Source organism: Pholis gunnellus, assembly GCF_910591455.1.
Source record: "Pholis gunnellus genome assembly, chromosome: 13".
NCBI lineage: Eukaryota > Metazoa > Chordata > Actinopteri > Perciformes > Pholidae > Pholis > Pholis gunnellus.
This window is the reverse complement of record NC_136540.1, coordinates 12,569,275-12,590,647: the sequence shown is the minus strand read 5'-3', so window position 1 is coordinate 12,590,647 and position 21,373 is coordinate 12,569,275. Positions and strand designations below refer to the sequence as shown.

Genomic DNA, 21,373 nt, shown 5'->3' with positions numbered 1-21,373 from the left:
CTCCAATGAGAAAATAAACAGGAGTGAACCACATTAGCATGGAGGAGGCACCAGCACTGGCCAACATTGTATCACATCAAACGTGTACGTGTGTGTGCATGTCTTTAGCAATGGGCACATACTTGTCTTTTTAGCCCACAGGTCCAAACCGAGGTTGTAGCTCGCGGGGTCCCTTGGCTTTATTGAGGAATGCTAATAACACTATTACTCCGAACATGAGGTGCTTGGTCTTAAAATAAGCCAAGAAAAATGTAAAATGTCAAGGCACAATATTCTATTAGCAGTTATACTGACAGGCATGAGCAAATGTACGAGGATATCGACATTATAAATGCTTCTAATATTCTGTTCTTTTAATTCTGACAGTGTTGGAATATAAAGTACTATTTTTCTGAGAGGCGTTTGTAACCAGGAGACCAGTGTCCCAAAGTGTTTTTAAAGTTACGTTACGAAGAAAGTGACGTTTGTGATGTGTTTTCCTTTATGTTGTTTCTTTAAATATTTTACTTAGTTTACTCATTTTAAGCCCAACCATGATGTTTTTCCCAAACCTATTTGCTGACATCACCTTAGTTTTGCTGCCTAAACATAACTGCAACAGTTTCACAGTAACAGGCTGCGGAAAATGACGGAAATGTTGTGCTATTTATACGCCCACATGAGATTGTGTATCTAATGCTTCTATAAAAAGTTTAATTAACAAGAAACAAGAAAGCAAAAATGCAAATAGCTTACTTAAACTCCTAAATCTAAAGAAATGATGGCTGTTATGAAGTCTATCAGCACCAGCTGATCCCCAGGGCGGTGAATGCCAATAGGTAACCACATGATACTGATTGTTTTACAAAAAGGTAGACAAAGGTTGGAGGTGGAGGCTGGCCTTGTGCACCAATACCAACCAGCCTGGAAATAACCCTATTCAGTGAATAAACAATGCTGTGTTTCTATAATTGAAAATTGAAAATGAAAATAATAAAAACATGGTAGGTGTTTGGATTGACTATACTATCTTTCTTAGAGAATTTCAAGTAAAATGCATAAAAACATCCTTGAAACTGACTTCAACATTATAATTAAGATGTTGAGCCTTCATTTTGACTGTGTGTGTGTGTGTGTGTGTGTGTGTGTGTGTGTGTGTGTGTGTGTGTCGTCATGCTCAGATCGCTGGGGCAGGCGTTATCTCACAGCTGTTAAAAACCTGTCATTTAAAAACGGGATGAAAAACAATTATTTGAGCTGTTGGAGTAAATAAAGTAGAAAGGGCTCATGAGTTTAGATGCAAGTATTAGTGTGTGTGTGTGTGTGTGTGTGTGCGTGTGCGTGTAACTTCATTAATGAGCACCTTCCAGGCAGGTTGCTCTGATGAGGACTGGTGCTCTCTTTTCCACAGAGATGAGAGATGATGGTGGCAACCCAAAGTCTCATTATAAAGTGAGTCTAACAAACCAGCCGTTCATATGTCTGTCACTGCTTAATGGCTCTGAGGAGAAAAGCCTGAATTCCCATGTAATTTTCATTCTGTGTCTTTCATGTGTTTTGCTTCTTCGGAACCGTGATGGTTGGTTTGTCTTGTTCCTCCTCCTCCGCCTCCTATATTCCTCCACCTACGCAATGGACACTCTGTGATGCAACCTCCCCCAGGTGACTTTTTTTCCAAGAAGTAATGACACGACCAAAAGTAGCATGTTAGAGGATATTTGTGCACTGTGTTGTTTGTGAACTAAATATTCCTTCAAAACACCCACAGAGAGTAAAATGTTCTCAGAATAGCATATCATGTATTTTTGGTGGGAGCACTTTACAATGTAATGAATGTATATTGTTTGTGGCCCCAGCAGAAGAAATTCATTTCGACACTCTAAACCAGTGTTTTCCCAAACTGTAGGTCAAGGCTACTCAAGAGGTCCAATGATGAATTGGAACGGTCACAACACAATCAAAAAGGGCTTCTCTCAAAAGTGTTACTTTCACATTTTCAGGCCTCTAAAACTCCTTCAAATAAAACAATCTGAGGGAAAAAAATGGTTCAACTGATCACAACAAAAGCAATGACGTGTGAGAAGGAGTCACAATCAAACACTGCTTTGTTTTCAGGGGTTACAAGCCAAAAGAGTTACAATAGGCCAACTTTAGAAAGAAAACAAGACTAAAGCTGTATCCCAATTCCTTAATACATTTGTAAACATTATATACAGTGCTGGAAGCACTGTGAGAGTCATGTTTTATGACTTCTCCAGTGCCTTCAACACCATCCAGCCTTTGCTTCTGAGGGACAAGCTAGAGCAGACCGGGGTGGACCACCACCTCACTGCACGGATCTTGGACTATCTCACCAACCGTCCACAGTATGTGCGGATACGGGAGTGTGAGTCTGACCTGGTGTCCTGCAGCACTGGGGCCCCACAAGGAACCGTCCTGGCTCCACTCCTCTTCACAATATACACCTCGGACTTTACACACAACTCTCCTAACTGCCACCTGCGAAAGTTCTCAGACGACTCTGCAATCGTCGACCTCATTTCTGCCGGTGGTGACAGGGAATACAGGGAACTGAACCAGGACTTCATAGGATGGTGCCAGCGGAACCGCCTCCAGATCAACTCTGGTAAAACCAAAGAGCTGGTGGTGGACATCTGCCGGGGTAAACGCTCTCCTCCGGTAACAGTGAACATCCAGGGAATGGACATTGAGATCGTGACATCTTACCTGGGTGTTCACTTGAACAATAAACTGGATTGGACTGATCACACACACAGACTCTACAAAAAGGGTCAGAGCAGGCTCTATCTGCTGAGGAGACTCAGGTCTTTTGGAGTGCAGGGAGCACTCCTGACTCCGTGGTGGCATCAGCCATTTTTTATGGAGTGGTCTGCTGGGGCAGCAGCATCTCGACAGCAGACAGGAACAGACTGAACAAACTCGTCAAGAAGGCCAGCAGTGTGCTGGGGTGTCCACTGGATACGGTGGAGGTGGTGGGAGACAGGAGGATGATGGCTAAGCTATCATCCCTGATGAACAACACCTCCCACCCCATGCGGGACGCCCTGGCAGCTCTGTGCAGCTCCTTCAGCCACCGGCTGATTCACCCCCGGTGTGTGAAGGAGAGGTACCGCAGGTCCTTCCTTCCTACCGCTGTCAGGCTGCACAACCAGCTGTGCTCCCAGTAGACCACACAACATTAACAACACTATAACAAATCGGTGCAATAATTACACTGTGCAATAAAAAATACTCTGTCTGTATATATAATATTTTATTTTATTTTTATTTATATTTAGTTATTGTGGATTTTTGTACTTTTTTTTACTTAGTTGATCTTCTTAATGTTTATTACTTATTTATAATACTTGCTGCTTTGTTTATTTTTTACCATGTACCTTGTTTGCACTGTCTACTTTGCTGCTGTGATCCTGTAAATGTCCCGACTGCGGGACCAATAAAGGATTATCTTATCTTATCTTATACTAATCTTCTTGGTATTCTGGTTTTAACAGTAATATATAAGTAATGTAACTGTTTTATACTAACTGAAGTGATGCTGATGATCTGTGCGTTGTGCAAACTCAAACTATGGGTTCAGTAATACAGCCGAGGCTGATGGGAATTGTGCATGTATTTAGTCATGAACCAGTGTACTGGACACATTTTGACCTGGTGATGACGCTAATAAAAAGAAAAGGAATTACCAAAGTTATTCGAATGCATCCTGAGCGGGACACGAATGTCTGTACCAAAATTCATTCCAATCCATCTGATGGCTGTCAAGACATTTCATTATAAGTGACAAATGTGAGGATCACGAGTCATCAGGATTCAGCCTCTGGGAACCATGAATGTTTGTACAAAATTGCATGTCAATCCATTCCATAGTTGTTGAAATGTTTCAGTCGAGACCAAAGCGGTGGACAGACCGACGACCCAGACATTGCCAAGGCTAAAAAGTTAGGAAATTCTCCTTCCATAAACAGCTCCAAAAACTCTGAAGTCAATCAAGAAACCATATGTCAGGGCTATTAATGAGTGCAGACGACTCCTCGTAAAAAACGACGAGGCAAAGCGAGCAGATGAGAAACCGTTGGAGAGGGTTATGGTGCGGCATGAAAAATCAGCAGCTGCAACTCCTCCTTCACCTTGGTGAAATTACTTTGATATTTCAACACGGAGGTACTGCTGATTTCACAAAGGGAAATCATGCAGCAACTCAACAATGACAATGTAGATTTCATATATTAACAGGTCATTCTGACCACACCGTTCCATTGTTCAGTGTGGATTGTAAAACCGCTAATAATTCCAATGATGGGAAGACTTTGCTCTATAATCTCCAGTGAACTCAGGATAATAGTAAAGAATGCCCTCGCAGGTATTACCTCCATAATGATATGGACAATGGTGGACAATTAGCTGTGCAATAATGATTATTATACTCTAGGTGGTTTCAGCCAAGCAATCTGGTGCCATAAATCTTAATTTGTTTAATGCCAGAAGTAAACCCACACTCAATACTGATTAGGCCTAAATTTAATTCTTCACCCAAGGTGCAATACAACGGAGAAGTGATTTAAATGGGAATTAGCTTATTCCATCTTAAGCACTTGCATGATACCGGCGATTAGAATTTAATTTTAAAGTTAGGAGGTACCTTACAAAAGGAACAAAATATTTGTTGATTTTTACAATATAATTATAAAATATGAGTTTATGTGTGTGTATCAGACAGAAAACTGAACCAAAATAAACTACTTTCACAGAACAAAATATTGACTCTTAAATCTAAGGCAAGGAAGAAGTATGCTTGATGCACTCGGGGAGTATTTTGAACAAGGTTACAATCAAAAATCTAAAAAGGTAAACATCCAAGGGCTTCACTCCAATTACTAAATCAAGTACCAAGAGAGAAAGAGAGAGACAGCCAGCACGAACTGAACTCAATATCCACACTAAAATGAAAAGGTTTTTGCAGTATCGAGACAGTTTTAGCATGAGCTTGAAAGGCAAAAGGCGACACAAGAATCAGGGAACTCAAACTCAGAAAGACATTAAGTTCTCAGAAATTCCTAGGCGACCGCTGCTCTGCTCCCAAGATGATTTTATTATATAATATTTTCCTCTCCTTGTACTCAAGAGAGCTCTTGTGCAGAGGATATTGAGAGCATCACAGCTCCTGTGTAACCATACTGCCCCCTATTGATAAGAAAGACCACAGCATCACGCTTGGTGCTTCTCTGCCTGTTGCCAAAAGATAACCAGAACCCGGTCGATTCCAGAGCAAACTGCACTCTGTCACAGTATATTTCATGAAGTGTCACCTATCCAATATTTTCCTCCCAGAAAAGAAAATGTGACATTCGCTCCACTCGGTGAAGAGACAGAAGGTGAGCGCTCGTGAGAGGGAATAAGAGTGAAGACTGGCAAATATATGCAAGGTCATGCAGAGAGCTCACGCTACAGTGAATAAGTAGCTTAACATGAAACTACTGTCAACCGTTTTGTAAATGGTTTTGTTGTGTAATGATGATTTAAGAGTTTGGTTTAAGTATTTGGTTTTACAGCAAGGGAACAACTCTCTCCAATACTGTATCACTCAACACATTTTGTAAGACATTTTGTATTTTTGCTGAAATTAAGAAAAATCCAAATAGATAAACCAACATTTCTACAATTGAAGCATGGAAGCACCTGTACCATTTCTGATTTTATATAATTAAACAATGTGTTATTTTTGCTCTTTTATTCAGTTTTCTTGTGAGCCGTGACACAAACAACGATCATCAGAGAAAGAGCCCCTCTCATGACTTGCTTATTTTATGCTGAGATTTTAATTTATTTTAAGTCCTTGGATTTAATAAGACACGTGGATTGGGTGATGTAACCTCCCTCTGTTTTTATCTCCATCCATTATGCCACATCAGACACACCGACAGTACAAAGTAATAGGACAACCTGCCACTTTTCCATTAAACGGACCATGAAATTGATTGAGCCGGCCTCGACGTTATTATCTCGATGTTTTCCACCTTCTGCGTACAACCTTTAATAATGACATGAAGGCGGGGGGAAAGGAACACCGTGTTTTTGTATTATTCAGACCCACATTGAGAGGATGGTCAAGCTACGGCCATCTCTCTTCTGCTCCCACCTCTTCCTTTCTTCTCTAACCCTAACGATATGAAGTCTCCCCCCCTGTGGAAATTCTCCACTCAAGCTTTATCGGGTGGTCAGAGGTGAGATCTGACATCTGAGAGTCAACCACAGTGGGGTGCTTCACAGGAAGAGAAAGAGGGTGGACAGTTCACGACTTCATATCACAAGGAAGACGAATAAAAGGAAGAGCAAAACATGACCGGGGTTAAGGGAAGCTAGTGAATGGTCACCTGTCTTAACATCTATGATCTGGCCTCTGTCTCCCTCCAGTGGTATGATAAATCAAACAATCTTTCAAGATATTAATGTTTACCATCACGTCAGCTGGCAGGAAGTAAGTCAGTAAGACTATCTGGCTCTAATGATTCCAGAAGCCTTTTGATGCCCAACTTCCTGTCGCTCCTCCTGTATCTGCACTAAGAGGGGTCGATGGATAAGTGCAGAATACACAGTCAGGTGTGTCGGCCGGGAACCATCTGCTAATCTGCTTAAATGGTTTTACTGTATTTGTAAAGAGGATGCTTATAGCTGGGCAGGAAGGCTAAATATGTAAAGTATGAATCTGTCTTGTTGCATTAGAAGTCACATAGACATCGGCAGTGTAAGGCTGGCGTTGGTGTATTTGTACCAAGTACCAAATATGTTTATGTCATGCTTATCAAATGTGAGAAATATTCTACTTTTCTTTGCTTTTTGGACTCAAAATGAGCAACTTGACAAGGTCACCGTGGGCCCCAGGACATTTTTCTGACATTTTATGTACTAGATGATCAATTGATTGAATTTGATTTGGCAAATGTCATCAGAGTTATACGTTAACATAATCGTTAGTTGCAAACCTAATTGATTTTGTCTGATGACATACTCATTTTGACAAAGCAAGTGAACAAGGGATAAATTACCCCGGACTTGGAATGAGCCTGTAAATCGCTGCAAAAATACAACAGATACAAGGACAACTTCTTTAAGAAACATTAATTTTACAGAAGTTACAGAAGGGAGGAGCACTGTCCTTATACATGCAATTAAATGTTTTAGAAAATGATGTTTGCATAACTTTATTGCAGATGAGAGAAAAATGTGCAGGGGACTTGTGCACAAAGGCACAAAAGATGACTTTTCAGAGCACAACCTTTTCTTTGTCCTTTGTCCAGTAGCACGATCATAGAGTATGGTGACAGTGGAGACTAATAATCTGCCTGCATGCCTGAAACTGGAGTCTACAGCCATGCTAGTAGATCTATATATGTTTATTGTGTTCACCATCTTAGTTAAGCATGTTAGCATGCTAACATTTGCTGATTTGCAGTAAACATAATCACTGCTTTCCAAATTGCATACTTGCATGCATTGCATCTGCCCTTACAAAGGGTGTAGCCTACTGTTGCATGCAGTATGCTTTCAATTGTGACATACTAATTCCCCATAACATTCAAGGCTATTGAATGAAGGCTGGGACACCGTCTTGAGCTGTGGGGTGTGGCACATGTGCAGTGTAACAGGAGCTGGGATGATGGAGGGTTACTGCAGACGGCACTAGAAATAAAGGGATGAGCAGGTGCTCTTTGGTTGCACTACGCCTGACAGAACTTTTTGAGTAAGCTTGTACCTTCCGGGCAAGATTTGACTGTGCATGTGTTGTATCCCAATGAAATGAAGCGTGACATCTTCCCTTTTATACCTGCTTGATAACATGGCACCTTGAGCTTCGGTCTTCCTGCTCATACATTTGCTGAGCAGAGGATTATGGGTCAGAATAGCCAGAAAAGCATGCTTGCATACTGCAAAATGCAACCAGATGCAGTAGGACATCCTGGTATTTTTGGCATACTGCATTTGATATACTATGTATTGGGATATACTTAATCTAAATAGTATGATAGTATGGGTATTGGAACACACAGAATGCACACCTGAGGCTGATGTCTCATGTGATCAGGTGATCATGAATCAAAATATTGGACAAATCGAAATTCCGACATGCTGAGGACACATTAATGGATCACCAAAGTTAATACCATGTGTGTACTAAATGTCATGACAATCCATCTATGTTCATAATCCTCTGGAGATCATGAATATCTGGACAAATTTCATGGCAAAACATCTAATTGTTCCGTCCGAACCAAAGCGGTGGACAGACCTAGACACGGCTGAAAATACAAAAATGATCAGATTTCATTTAAATAGATTCGGTCCACCGACAATAGGACATACTGTACCCTGTTCTAAGAGCACATCCGACAGCATTTTAATCTGAAGGATGTGATCCAAGAACATGGTGTGAACATTTCTTCTTCTCCGTTGTCATTTACAGCTATCTGTACATTATGTTCAAACAGTGAATTCCTGAAAATCTGCAGGCACGTTTAGTTAAGCCAATGCAGAGACGACAGCGCTCGAGATGGGCCTCAAAAGATGAAAAGAAAAGAAAAAAACCATTTCAGTTTGGTCCGGCAGGCACTGATCAAAGTCAGAGATCAGATGTGACTTACGGAACATAATGTGCTCAGCCAAGTGCACTAAGCTTTCCTGACAGGACCAAGTTGGTTCAGGGTTGACATTGATTTACGGTGTGGTGCTGAGCATTCTTTGGCTAAAGGGGTAGAGAGGAGACACAGGGGGTCTGTAGACACATTGTAAGTTCTTGTTAAACTGATCAGAGCCGACTGTGTTCAAACCGTCACCGAGATAACAAACTAAACATGTAAAGTCTCCTCTGTTACATCCGAGAAGCTGAAGGCAGTGTTCCCCCCGAGGCTCTGTGAGTGTTTTCATGTCTTGTACAAGCCGTCCGACTTGGCTCCCTTGTGAATATAGGCTACTTTCGCACTATATATGATTATATATTCCTTTTGAGTTATTCATGCTTAAAGATTGTGAAGATGTGTAGATTTTCTGTCTGGATTTAGTATTACCATTTCAATAAGACAATGTGTGCTAAAGGCAATATGTTGCTGTTTTTATCTACACCATATCATAATCATGGCTTCAACTGACAATTGATTCGTGTTCAACCAACTTCATTTATTTCCAATATTTAGTTAATCAATCATTCATATGTTAAATGTCAAAAATAAAATACAACGTTTGGAATCACGTGTTACCAGGGGTCAAATTGTCTTACTTTATCAGGCAAGGAGCCAAGAAAAGCCCCACAAGTATTCATTATAAAGTCAGAAAAAAAAGCAGGTATTTGATATATTTAATTTGATAAATGCCAAACAAGATTAATTAACAAACTTAAAATTGGACCAAAATTAAATCAAAGCTAAAATCAAGGTTCACTGATTTCAAAGTCTCCCTCAGCAAATGGAGTTATAATTATAAAATGTATTTTATCAAATATTGAATCATATTTTAATGTATGTATAATATATTAATTATACAATGTAGGATTGGTTAGCTCTCTCACCAGACCAGTTTTGATTCTGATTTGAATTATTTATGGTTTTTACGGAAACACAAGACGTTAAAGGGTCTCTATGCGATATTCTGAGTTTGGCACCTTTAAACTGTTAAACACTTAAGACAGATGTGCAGAATGAACAAGTCAGTCGGATACAGTAAGCCTGGTGGTATTCTACCTTTGTCTTACTGTCAACAAATCCATCATCAAAAGTGGGACTTTAAAGATTTACCTCTTCAGTGTGAACAAATGAGTTGGAAAGTTCTGGAAACTATTGAGAGACTGGTCTGCTTATAAGAATATAGAATATCGTCAGCCTTATCCTTTAATTGGTTAATGTTTTTTTCTGTAGAATGACATTAGTGTGTTCTGGGAATTAAAAGTGCTTTAGTGTCAGAGTTATACAGAACTAACATGAAAACCACCTGACAGATGCTTATGTTGCTTCTGTGTACTAAGCGGGAGAGGCAAAACACTCATAACCGTGAATATCAACAGTTTTCTAGTCCTGAGAGTGATGGAATGTAAACACACACACGTAACTGTGCGAACACGCAAAACGTCCGATCAGCATTAGTTGAGGACAGGGGGATAAAAAGAAGGACAGAGTTACTGTATTTGTGCGTTCAAACCTTAGAATATGTGAGAATAACATAATCTGACTCGTATTCTCGTTTCAAGCACTCAGAGAAAACAAGATGTAAAAGTCAAAACACAACCTGACTCGATACAGGACGCAACCACTGTGTTCCCACTGCTTGTTATACTGTGTCAACATGCAGATATGCTGCACGCTGTGACCGTCTCTCCTTATCTGCATTCCAGTCGTGACCTCGGCTCAGACACACAGGTCAACTTTGTTTTTTTTATCAGCCAGCTGTGGTGACTGAGAGTGGAGATGCAAAAACTTTCCTCCCTTTAACGTCTCTTGGTGTTAAAGTTTGTTGACTCAATATTTGGACAGAGAATTTCTGGTGCTTCTGAAAGTTGGGTCTGACATTTACTGACAGCACAGAGGCAGAACCAATCTTTGTGATATAACGTGTGTGTACCTCTGCACAGTCGGCAGTTTGCACAGCAAGCTGTCTGATCCTTAAAGCCTAGTCAGTATAAAGTGGCATGAGGCAATCTATTACTTACTGCTGACCTCCATCTGGGACAAACGAGAACAGCAGGCATGTCCCTGGCAAAGCTTAATAACCCATAATGGACATAAATAATACATTCATATTCCAACAATGAGCAAGCTAGTAAGTCAACAATGAATAAAACTGACAGAACACAATTAAAAGTGTGTTTTTGTCCATGAATTACTTTAACCAAGTGTACTACAAACAGATGTTGTGGAGCAAAGAGGAAAGCAAGCTCCTGTACATACAAATAAATGCCATAGAGCAATGCTGAGTATGCAACATTTTGATGTGTTGAAATGTCAGTCCTGGCATTTGTGTTGTTATTTTGATGATGGAGAAAGTTGTGGGTTAACTTTAATTACCAGTGGCGTTCAATTTGTGACATCTTGGCACCCATATTCAGAAAAAACTGGGTGCAGCAGGTCATCAACAAAAAACAGTGTAAGTCGGGAGTGTATTGGATATATATCAATGTCAAATACCTTTTTCTTCTTAGTTAAGGCAGAAAAATAAAGAGAATGAAAGTAAAAGAGAACACATAGAAAGTATAAACATAGCTACTGTATATGTACTTCAGGTACCCACTTCAGTGGAAGTACATTGTTGAACACCTTAAAGCCATTGTAAACTGATTCTTTTTTTAATTTGCAGAAAACTACTTTAACTCCTCCATGCTGTACTACATGCTTTCTGCATTAATGCCACCCATGTGTTATCCGATGACAAGTACATTGACAACCACAGTTAAGTATTACAATAATGAATTCATCAAAAGTTGAAATGATTAGTGGAATAATCGGTTACTCGATCGGCAGAAAATGAATCGTCAACAATTTTGAGAATCAATTAATGGTGTGAGTATTGATTGAAAGCAAACATTCGCTGGTCTTCTATGATAGTCAGCTGACCACTTTGGGGTTTGGACTGTTAGTCAAACAAAACAAGACATTCTAAGAAATCTCTCTCTTGGAATTTGTGGCCATCACTGTTTTCTGATATTTTATAGACCGAACGATCAATCACAAATTAATAGGGATTGACCACAACCCCCTTCCTGTTTCTACGAGTGTCTGTGCATTGTGTCCACAAACCAAACACTAATCTCGGGAGATTACTCCCACAGAATTGCCTGTGCTTTCCATCCTACTACGACTAGACAGAATGTCAGCAGTGAGAACAGCCTGAAAGTCAAAATCAAAGACAACCAAGGCTGCAGGACCTGGCCCTGTGTGAAAAGAGTGAGGTGTGGTTGGGATGTGTCATCATGGCCAAACACCAGACTAGCTTTCACACCGCTGAAGGGGAAGAGTTCATGAAAGTCTTTCAAAGCTGCTGTTGTTAATGTGAACAAATGAGAAGGTGTCAAACAAGAGCTAGATCCATGAAAGTAGCCATTTCAAGATCAGATATATTTGCAATGATAGGGGGGGGGGGGGAGATATAGCCTGATTCAAATTCCCTGTAGAAGTAATGTATTCATGACAATGAGAGAGAAACAATCATCTTGCAGCAGAGACAGAGCTGCTGCTGCTGCTGGACCTGCAGTCTGGCTCTCAGCAGGAGGGTGAGCCCACAGTTATAGTTCAGCACCCCAACAAATACACTCTCCAGTCACTCACTGTAGAAATCTTCCATTTCCAGTGAAAGCTCGACCATTTTGTGAGAGGGGTCCCGTATGTCTGACCCACTAACACATTTCTGTTTCATAGACGGAGTGACGTCACGGGGGGGGGGCGGAGTCAGGCGCGTTCAAAACACAGCTTGCCCTCAATCCTCCCTGATTCTTTTTTTGTTGCTTCCTGCCTTCTTTTTTTGCGCTTATTTTCGCCCCTGCCACAGCTATTAGAAGTACTTCGCGCTTTAACGTCCTTTACTTGATTTGCTCTAGTTGTATAATGCGGCTGTTTTCCGTATATTCACCCCAAAACGAGCTTTTTTCGGGATTGTATTCTCTAACAGTAGCCTACTGTTTGCTTGTTTGTTGCTTTCGGTGAATATGGACTAATTGAACAATTTACAAAAAACCGTATAAATGCACCTTCCGTCGAAGGGATACCCTGCGTTTGAAATCAAAGAGGTAAGACTGCTTCAGCCAGAGAGAAATGTGTTTGACTGCAGCAGCAACTGTGCAAGAGGCTGCAGCTGCTGCAGCGCGTTATTATCCCGCCTGGATCCTGAAGGCTGTGTGTAGCATTTCACGGGTAGCAGACTCAAATAAAGTCACACACACACACACACACACACACACACACACACACACACACACACACACACACACACACACACACACACACACACCAGTTATTTAAAACGCTTTGCATTAAACGTAGCTACTCAAACCTGCGCTGCACCGCCTGGGGGAAAAAAATGGCGATGTTGTTCAGCAAACTGAGCGATTTCCTGCTGCATTCTTGGCTCTTTCAGCAGAGCGGCTGCTCTGTTTAACAGATCATACCAACTTTCGCCCGAAAGACGTCTTGACATCTAAAGGAGCTGTTCAAGTTTCTGTCAAAGCAACACGTTTCTTTAAAACTCCTCCCAAGTCTTACCTCTGATTGGTATTTACCTCTAAAAAAACGGGACGTGAAAGGCTACTTTGTATCCTCATCAAAGCTTTCATATGAAAATGAACGTGAAACTGTATAAATAGTGTGTGTGTGTGTGTGTGTGTGTGTGTGTGTGTGTGTGTGTGTGTGTGTGTGTGTGTGTGTGTGTGTGTGTGTGTGTGTGTGTGTGTGTGTGTGTGTGTGTGTGTGTGTGTGTGTGTGTGTATTCATGCCCCATATCAGCTGAAGGAGTAGGTTGTTATTATTGTCAATCCAACTCACTCTTAGTTTATATGAAGGCTGTGTGCACACCTCAATAGGTGATTAAGGTAAGTTTTGTCTCCAGTGTAAGATCTCTTTAAGTGTTTCCTCCTCTTCCTCAGGTGTGTGCACCCTGGGTGCAGCCTGGCCTGTGCTTTGGTGGCGATGAAGAACCCAGGAGCTGTGGAGAGCCGTCGGTTGGTCGGCCTGCTGGAGGCCGCTCTGGTCCGGGAGTCTCGCCTCTGGAAGTCACCCGTCTTCAAGAATGGATGCATCCAGGTGAGACAAGTGGGCTGTGGATTCCCAGCTTGTTTGCTTTTTTTTACAAAGGAGCCAAGTGTAGTATTTCAATGTTATTCAAATATTAACCCGGTCATTTCACTAATCCAAAACACAGATACGGATTTGCATGTAAAAAAAGCATCTGACTTCTAGTATTTATTTTGTTAACCAGTGGTTGTCTCCTGTGACCGCCCAGGGTGCGGACATTTCTTCAGCCCAATACCAAGAAATTATCGTTTGGCTCGGCGAGATGAACAGGCTGTTCCAGTTCTGTCCAGAGACCTTTGCACTGGGCGTCTGTGTCCTCAACCGACTGCTGTCCACTGTCAAGGTACGACATATGACTTCCAGCCTTTTTTTATCCGCAGAGCCACATTTGTCCAGGATCCAAAATGTACTGGTTCAGACCCTACTTAATGGATTCTTTATTTCCTGTTTCGTCTATTTACCCCTAAGCCAATGGTTCAAATCTGTGTTCAATGAAAGGAACACTTTGAATATGTTTTACATCAAATTGACCTCCTGAAAAGAGCTGTGCAGTGAATCATGAATAATCACATCTTTACTTGCAAATTGGACTGTATAAAGTAATTCAATTTGGTTTGACTCGGAACACTGCACTCGAAAATCTGACCTTTTTACAGCAATATACAACATGCAGCTTTCCTTTCTTCGCTGTTTCTGCTTCTTAAGAATCAAATGATGTCTTTTTTCCATTCATAGGCCCAACCAAAATACCTGCAATGCATAGCTTTCACCTCATTGGTCCTGGCTGCCAAAATCAACGAGGAAGATGAGGTAGGATATTCCTTTAAGGATACAAAAAAACCCACATCTGATAACAACAACAATAAAAGCTGTAAAACAAATAAATGAATAAGAAAGCACCCACATCAATGCTATTTCAAAACGATACGTTTATTTTGTTCCCTTTGTTGGTGTCTGTTTAAAACAGGTAATAGGTTCTGTTCAGGACCTGGTTGTGCAGAGCGGATGCAACTTTTCAACAGCGGAGATTCTTCGCATGGAGAGGATCATTCTAGACAAGCTGAACTGGGACCTGTACATCGCAACGCCAGTCGACTTCATTCACATAGTAAGTTAGCAGATAGACAGGCAAACGTCACTGTGTTTAGCCGGACCTGAGCCGTCAAAGAGCATCTCGTAGTGAGCTGGCTGGACTTTAAAAATGCTTTTCGTCAATTCAGGTCCCCAAAACACAGCAGTACAAAAGCACACATGACACCATCATGCTCGCTTCAAGATTGTGTTTTACAAATCCTCACACCCCCCCTGCCCTCTCAGTAAAGAATTGGTCCGAGTAGAGAGTGTGCATTTTTTTGGATTTGACTCATTGTGCCCATTATTATTATTATTATTATTATTATTATTATTATTATTATAAACTCCATTCAGTCCTGGTTGGAGTGTGTCCCCTTCCCTTTTTTTTAATCATCACCAATTCATTCTAATGCAAATAATAAAAACATACACACAGAGGATGTTTGATTTGGATTTCCAATACATCAGAATAATATTGTTTAATATGATCTATAATAATCTAATGCTGCCTGACCTCGGCTATAAAACAGATATTGTTTAACAGACAGATAATCGCCTTGCTTTAAATAACTGCTAACCCTAAGAATCACGGCTTTAGTGTAGACTCTGCATTGTTTAAATGCAGAGTCAGCGATCTGCTGCACTGATCTGAATAGAGTCGTGTGTATATTCCACCTATGACTGCAAGCTGCTAGCAAAATAACAGGCGTGTTGCATATCAGGCCAAGGCACTTCTGACTGACTCTTTCCTGCAGCCACTATGGGGGAGACCCAGACCCTGCTGAACCAGAGGGGCTGTGTGGAGATACAAGATCCTTTATTTATTTATTATTTTTTTTGAATGCTATCAAACCTCACGAGACTGAACGGAAACACAGACGATTTGGGTCGTTAGCGGATCTATAACATGCTGTGTGAATTGTTGACTGTTTCTAGCGTCGTCACTAAAAATCCCATGCTGTGTCACTGAGTTTATGGCACAATATTGTTTAACAGCTTGGATCTGTTCACAGTAGTTTAATTATTAAACGCTCACAAATCACTGACTGAGGCAGTAACCACCGACTGAACTGTCAACACACACACACACACACACACACACACACACACACACACACACACACACACACACACACACACACACACACACACACACACACACACACACACACACACACACACACACACACACACACACACACACACACACACACACACACACACACCATTTAGGTCCCTGCATGCTGTTGGGGCCCCGGGGGCTGTATTCATAAGGCGTTTCACTTCACGTCATCCAACGCGTAAGGATTTAAAGATTACTTAAAGAACCAGTTCACTACTACGGGGTGATATTCAATATCGTCATACATCACTATTATGGCAACATATTTGTATCGCATTGAACAAAACTTCGGTAACTAACTTCATCTAGCCGTGCGTGAGGAGGGAAAACAGGTTGTAGGCCAGCCGTTGGATGCTTCATGAATACAGCCCGTGATATTCTTGACAGAAACAGTTTCACACACACACACACACACACACACACACACACACTGTATTGATTCACACTATTCTATTGAGACGACTTCCTCGGTTTTAGGGACACCATAATTCCTGATACATCTTTTTTAGTGTGATTTTTTTTTTTTTTTAGATGATATTGATTTGCTTGCTGAAGAAAAACACCTCCGCTCTCATTGTGCATTCTGTGGGTCACTAACTTTGTCCCGGACCAAAGGACGAATAAACAGCCGTGTTAGATTTGTAAAAATTTAAATTCGGAGAGGACTGATATGTTTTTCTTAAAGCCACAAAACCAAAAAAGCGGTTTGGCACATTTTGGACTGATTCAGTGTCACTTTCCCGTACGATGGCGGCTCGTGGATCTGACTGATAATTGGTGTTTATAGGTTTACAGCGTGTGGAGTTATTATTGTCCTAGCACTTCACTTATTACAAAAAAAATCCAAGACTTTTAAAACAAAGACATAATATATTGATAAAAACTATAATAAAATAAAGACTTTCTCTTTATACTATTCAAATAAATATTTTTCCAATAAATACTTTGAACAATTCTGTATCTCACAATTACATTCCCCCTGCCCTGAAGAAATGACTCTGCATTCCCTTTGCTAAATAAAGTGTTATTCTCAATTGTCTATAAAACAGCAATCAATAAAATCTATTATTAATTAGTCACAGACTCTCCACCATGACACTTTGATATGAATAAATAAGAGGATTTACAGCGATGCTTTGTCTTTGCCTCTCAACACGCTTCAGTGAAGGCAGAATCAGCTCTGTGACACTCACATCGTTCAGGACTGTCAAATCTAAACACAATTTCTATTGTTTGCTACATCACCCTGAATTCCCACCATTTCCAATGATGGAGTGAAGAAGGAAAACTTGAGGAGGGACTTTTTTAAGTTTAGTTTTAAGACTTCGAGGGATTACTGTTAGACTTTAGCACCACATAGCTGAACCTACCTCCAGTGAATTCCCCTTTCTTTAAAACCCCACATGGCTTATTTTTGCTACAGAGTAAGAGACGAACTAAAGCAAGTCAACACATCATGAATAGAAGGAAACACAAAGACGTCTGACTGTAACAGAGAAACATTAGAAGAACGTGTTGATATTTCTCTTGTTTATCTTCGGAGTATGAAGAAATGGACTAAAACTCAGAGCTTCCTTCTAACATGGCGCCCCCTATCAGGTTGTGAGTCACAGTTCCTGCCTACACATGGGAACACAGAAAAGCACTGCACGTACGATACGAACAAGATTACCATGATTCCTTTAGGCAAACGGGTGGTAAAAACCTGATGGTGAGATTCTCTATCTGCTCAAAGTGTCCTCCTGCACAGAGCTGCAGGTTTGCTAACCGTCGCTTTTAATGCGGATCTGAACACTGGAGAAGAGTAGAGAGTCCCAGCCTGCAGAGGGACAGTGACCCGGGTGGATGAGAATGAAGGTCGGGTCAAAGGAAGGAAAGATGGCGTTGACCTGTTTTTGTCAGATATGCAAGGTTTGACGTTAAATGCACTGGTATATGTGATATGAAAGTAGTAGAGGTAAAGGGTGAGCGATGGCTGGATGGACAAAGAGACAACAATGACATCATTACGCTAACGTTTTGGTCTCGTTCCTCTTCCCCCTCCCCGTCTAGTTCCACGGCCTGCTCGTCTCCGGCCACCCCGGCCTCATTCCGTCCATCGGGCTCGGCTCCGGCGTCGGCTGGGACTCGGCGGCAGAACCCGGCGCGCTTCCCGCCGGGCCGGAGCATCAGAAGAGGCCCGTGGGCTTCCAGGCGGCGTTGTGGACCAGGCAGGTGCAGCACTGTATGGCCTGCCACCAGCTTTGGCAGTTCAAGGGTTCCACGTTGGCCTTGGCCATCATCACTTTGGAGCTGGAGGCGCTCACGCCCGACTGGTTCTCCGTCTTCACCGACCTGCTGAAGAAAGCACAGGTAAGAGAGGCGCACCATGCTGCAGGATTATGCTTTGAGTGAAGGGAGTGGGACATGTGTTTACTTCTCGGGAAATGTCTACTGGAGCTCGAATTTAGCTTACTGCTAATATAGTGGAATCTGAATATATGTTGGTTAATAAACAAGAAATTGCAGTACTATGCATTACATAGTTTGAGTACTGACAGGTATTATAGGTATTTTATTATCTGAAAAGTGTGTATATATAGATGTCCCACGCTATTGCACCGTTTGTCCTTTTCTTCCCCTCCAGTGTGGAGGGTGCTTTGGATGAAAAGGCACATATTGGCACTTTCAGGTCACAAAATCTGCTCCGGTCTGCAAAAATCCGATACACTACTAATGATTGACTTGAACCATGTTGATGTGACCGCACCGAGGAAACTAAGGGAAGGAATGGATATTTTAGTGAACTTTGACACAAAAATGTACAACTTTAAAAGCACAAACCTGCACTTAAAAGTACTTACACCCTTTTCGAATGTCAGTGAAGGCTTTCACGGTTGACCACAGTGATCATCTGAGAAATGATATTTAATAATCTCTTCCGAAAGGTAAACTGTGACTGTAGTTCCAGCTCGGAGGACTTGACGCTGTAGCTCTGTGACGTCTTTGCTCCTCCCAGGTTGACAGCGGCGATTTCATCCACTGCAAAGAGATGGTGGACGAGTACCTCCAAAGCCTGGAGTTCTCGCGGCCGGCCAACGCCGTTTACATCTTCGACAGCGCCCAGATCCAGGACGAGGAGCGAGCCTGGAGCCCCACGCAGCGCCACAGCAGGGGGCGGGGCGGCGGACCGCAGGGGGACTCTGATGAGTATTACGACGGTTTTAGGTGTTTGTATAACGAGGAGAAGACTCCGGGGCCGCAGGGAAACGACTGTGAGGGTTTCTCCGGTTCCCAGCAGAAGAAAAACGTCTCGCCCTGCCCGCCGCTGCACCCCGCCGTCAACTAGCCGGACATTTATTCACACCGTCCTCCTCTGTAAAGTGCGCAGTCCTCTCATTTCACAGTGAGAATGTTACGAAGTCCAATATGCTGTAGATCGGCACATTTTAGGGCCTCAACTGTGAGCTTCACAGGGTCTGAAGAAGACTTAAATCCAGATGTTGTTTACCTGCCGTACTATCTACACCTGATTTAGAAGCGGATATTGTTTGAGTCTCTTCCGTGCACTTGTCCACACACAAACGTGAATCTGCAGGTGTGTATGGGTCAGTGTTGAGCAGCTGAGGAAATATTGAGCCGGACTGAATGATTCTGTTTGGATTAGAGGTATTGGTCCATTTGAGTTCTACTTAGCATTATAACCAATGCCATATTGTTACTTCTTAACCTATCTGTCCTTTCATGTCCACCACTTGTTTAACAAGTTGACGGATAAGAATGAGACAGTTGTGATTATTTTATTTTGTGTGGTTGAAGCTAAGACTGGCTCTTTTTATTATGTTTGAGAGTTGATCCTGGTTTAGTTGTAAGGTATCTTGGTGCTCAGGTATCTTGGTGGCCCAGAGCCACATAGCACTTTGAGATAAAGATGAGCTTTTTCTTTTTTTTTTTAATTCAAATTATATATATATTTTTACAACCTTTTTTATTAGTATTTTAATCTCTTACTGACTTGTACTAATTTCTGTACTTTTTTTATTTAGCAGTTATTTACAAAAGCTTTGTTTTTACAAAAAAAGCTTTAATTTCCTGACTAAATGCTGCAAATGTTTTTATTTCATTAATACTTCAGTCTGTGTCAATTATGCAACTATTGTTATAAATTAAAATAAACAAGAGCACCTTTTGGGAGATTAGTTCAACACTAGAGCAGAATTAAGAGATAATGGTGGTTTTGAAATCATAAGTTTACCTGATTAATGACCCTGCATTGATGCTCTCATTTAAATTTTTTATTTTATTTATTACACACTGTATGAGAGCACCAATAATCACACTCCAAATATTGACACATAGTTTAAGTATAGGGATAAAAAGTATACTGTTTTTATTTTGCAAATACTGTTTCATCCCGATACTGACATGTAAACTGAAACGGTGACAAAATATTATGTTTTCAACTTAAACTGTATTTAATACTGGCTGACGTACATGACCATGCGGCGTGTCCGGAGGTTTGAAGCCTTTAGACATTGAACTGCATACTGTGGTCAGAGGGGAGTCAGCAATGTGATCTTTAATGTGAACTGGTTACTGTCGGTAAAGTCTGCTTCGATTGGACGCTACGCCTGTGACCAATGTAAAGGTTCTTGTTTTTCAGATTCCTTCATTTACTGAGGCAGCTATATCGTATTGTCTGGTCAACCACAGAAATAAAGCTATGACGATGATCAAATCTAAACACGTTGTCCTTCTTAACGTCTAGAGACAAAGTGTCCTTAACCAAACTACTGAAGTCCATATATTTGTGTTTTTCCTGTATAGATAAGACTATACTCATGATATATACGCATAATTTGGGCCTTTCCATAAATCATATGTCGTATACGCGGTAACAAATGTTAATGTCCCACTCACACAGGTGTGAGTGCGATTAGACCTCTTAAGGCTGTGGGCACGCACAAGTAATACTTTCTTTTTGAGGGCATTATACGGTGCCTAAATGTACGGTACATATAATGCACTGTATAGTAGATGAGTGATTTCCAAGGTCTAATCAGCTGGTAATTGAAGACACCTGTGTGGGTGTGCAGGGCCCATTACCAGCAGGAAAAAAAATCCATAAGGGTGGAAGATTTGAAATGATAAAAATACAGAAATACAAAGTTCAAATTTGGATTTTGTGAATCAGACTTTCACTTAAAAGGGAACACATCTGAAGTATATTTTTGTCTTTTCTGGGAGTACTGCTACATTCATAAAAATCACCTTCTGTAGTTCAGAGGGAGCAGCATGAAATCTGATAAACGACATCGTTTGGGTCTGAAGACAACGTCTCAGGGACATGAAGTTAGAAAGGAGCATACTAGACCTCTGTGGCTCGCTCCTCATGTCTGCTTGAGGCTAGCAGCTCAAGGCTACATTAGCCACT

The 21,373-nt window shown here is 41.3% G+C and overlaps 1 protein-coding gene across 1 annotated transcript; it reads left to right on the top strand.

Annotated features, from left to right (window-relative positions):
- The first annotated feature begins 12,538 nt into the window (after nt 1-12,538).
- On the top strand, nt 12,539-20,677 carry ccni2 (cyclin I family, member 2). The gene is made up of 7 exons (XM_079171509.1): nt 12,539-12,763; nt 13,616-13,772; nt 13,972-14,106; nt 14,499-14,573; nt 14,731-14,871; nt 18,013-18,312; nt 18,959-20,677. Exons 2-7 carry the CDS (start codon nt 13,659-13,661, stop codon nt 19,286-19,288), a joined length of 1,095 nt encoding a protein of 364 aa, XP_079027635.1. The 5' UTR covers nt 12,539-12,763; nt 13,616-13,658; the 3' UTR covers nt 19,289-20,677.
- Nucleotides 20,678-21,373: the final 696 nt, after the last annotated feature.

Coding starts and splice junctions, on each gene's coding strand:
- ccni2 (XM_079171509.1), top strand. CDS start 13,659: ATGAAGAACCCAGGAGCTGTGGAGAGCCGTCGGTTGGTCGGCCTGCTG. Junction 14,107..14,498: donor GACTGCTGTCCACTGTCAAG/GTACGACATATG, acceptor TTCCATTCATAG/GCCCAACCAAAATACCTGCA. Junction 14,872..18,012: donor CAGTCGACTTCATTCACATA/GTAAGTTAGCAG, acceptor CTCCCCGTCTAG/TTCCACGGCCTGCTCGTCTC.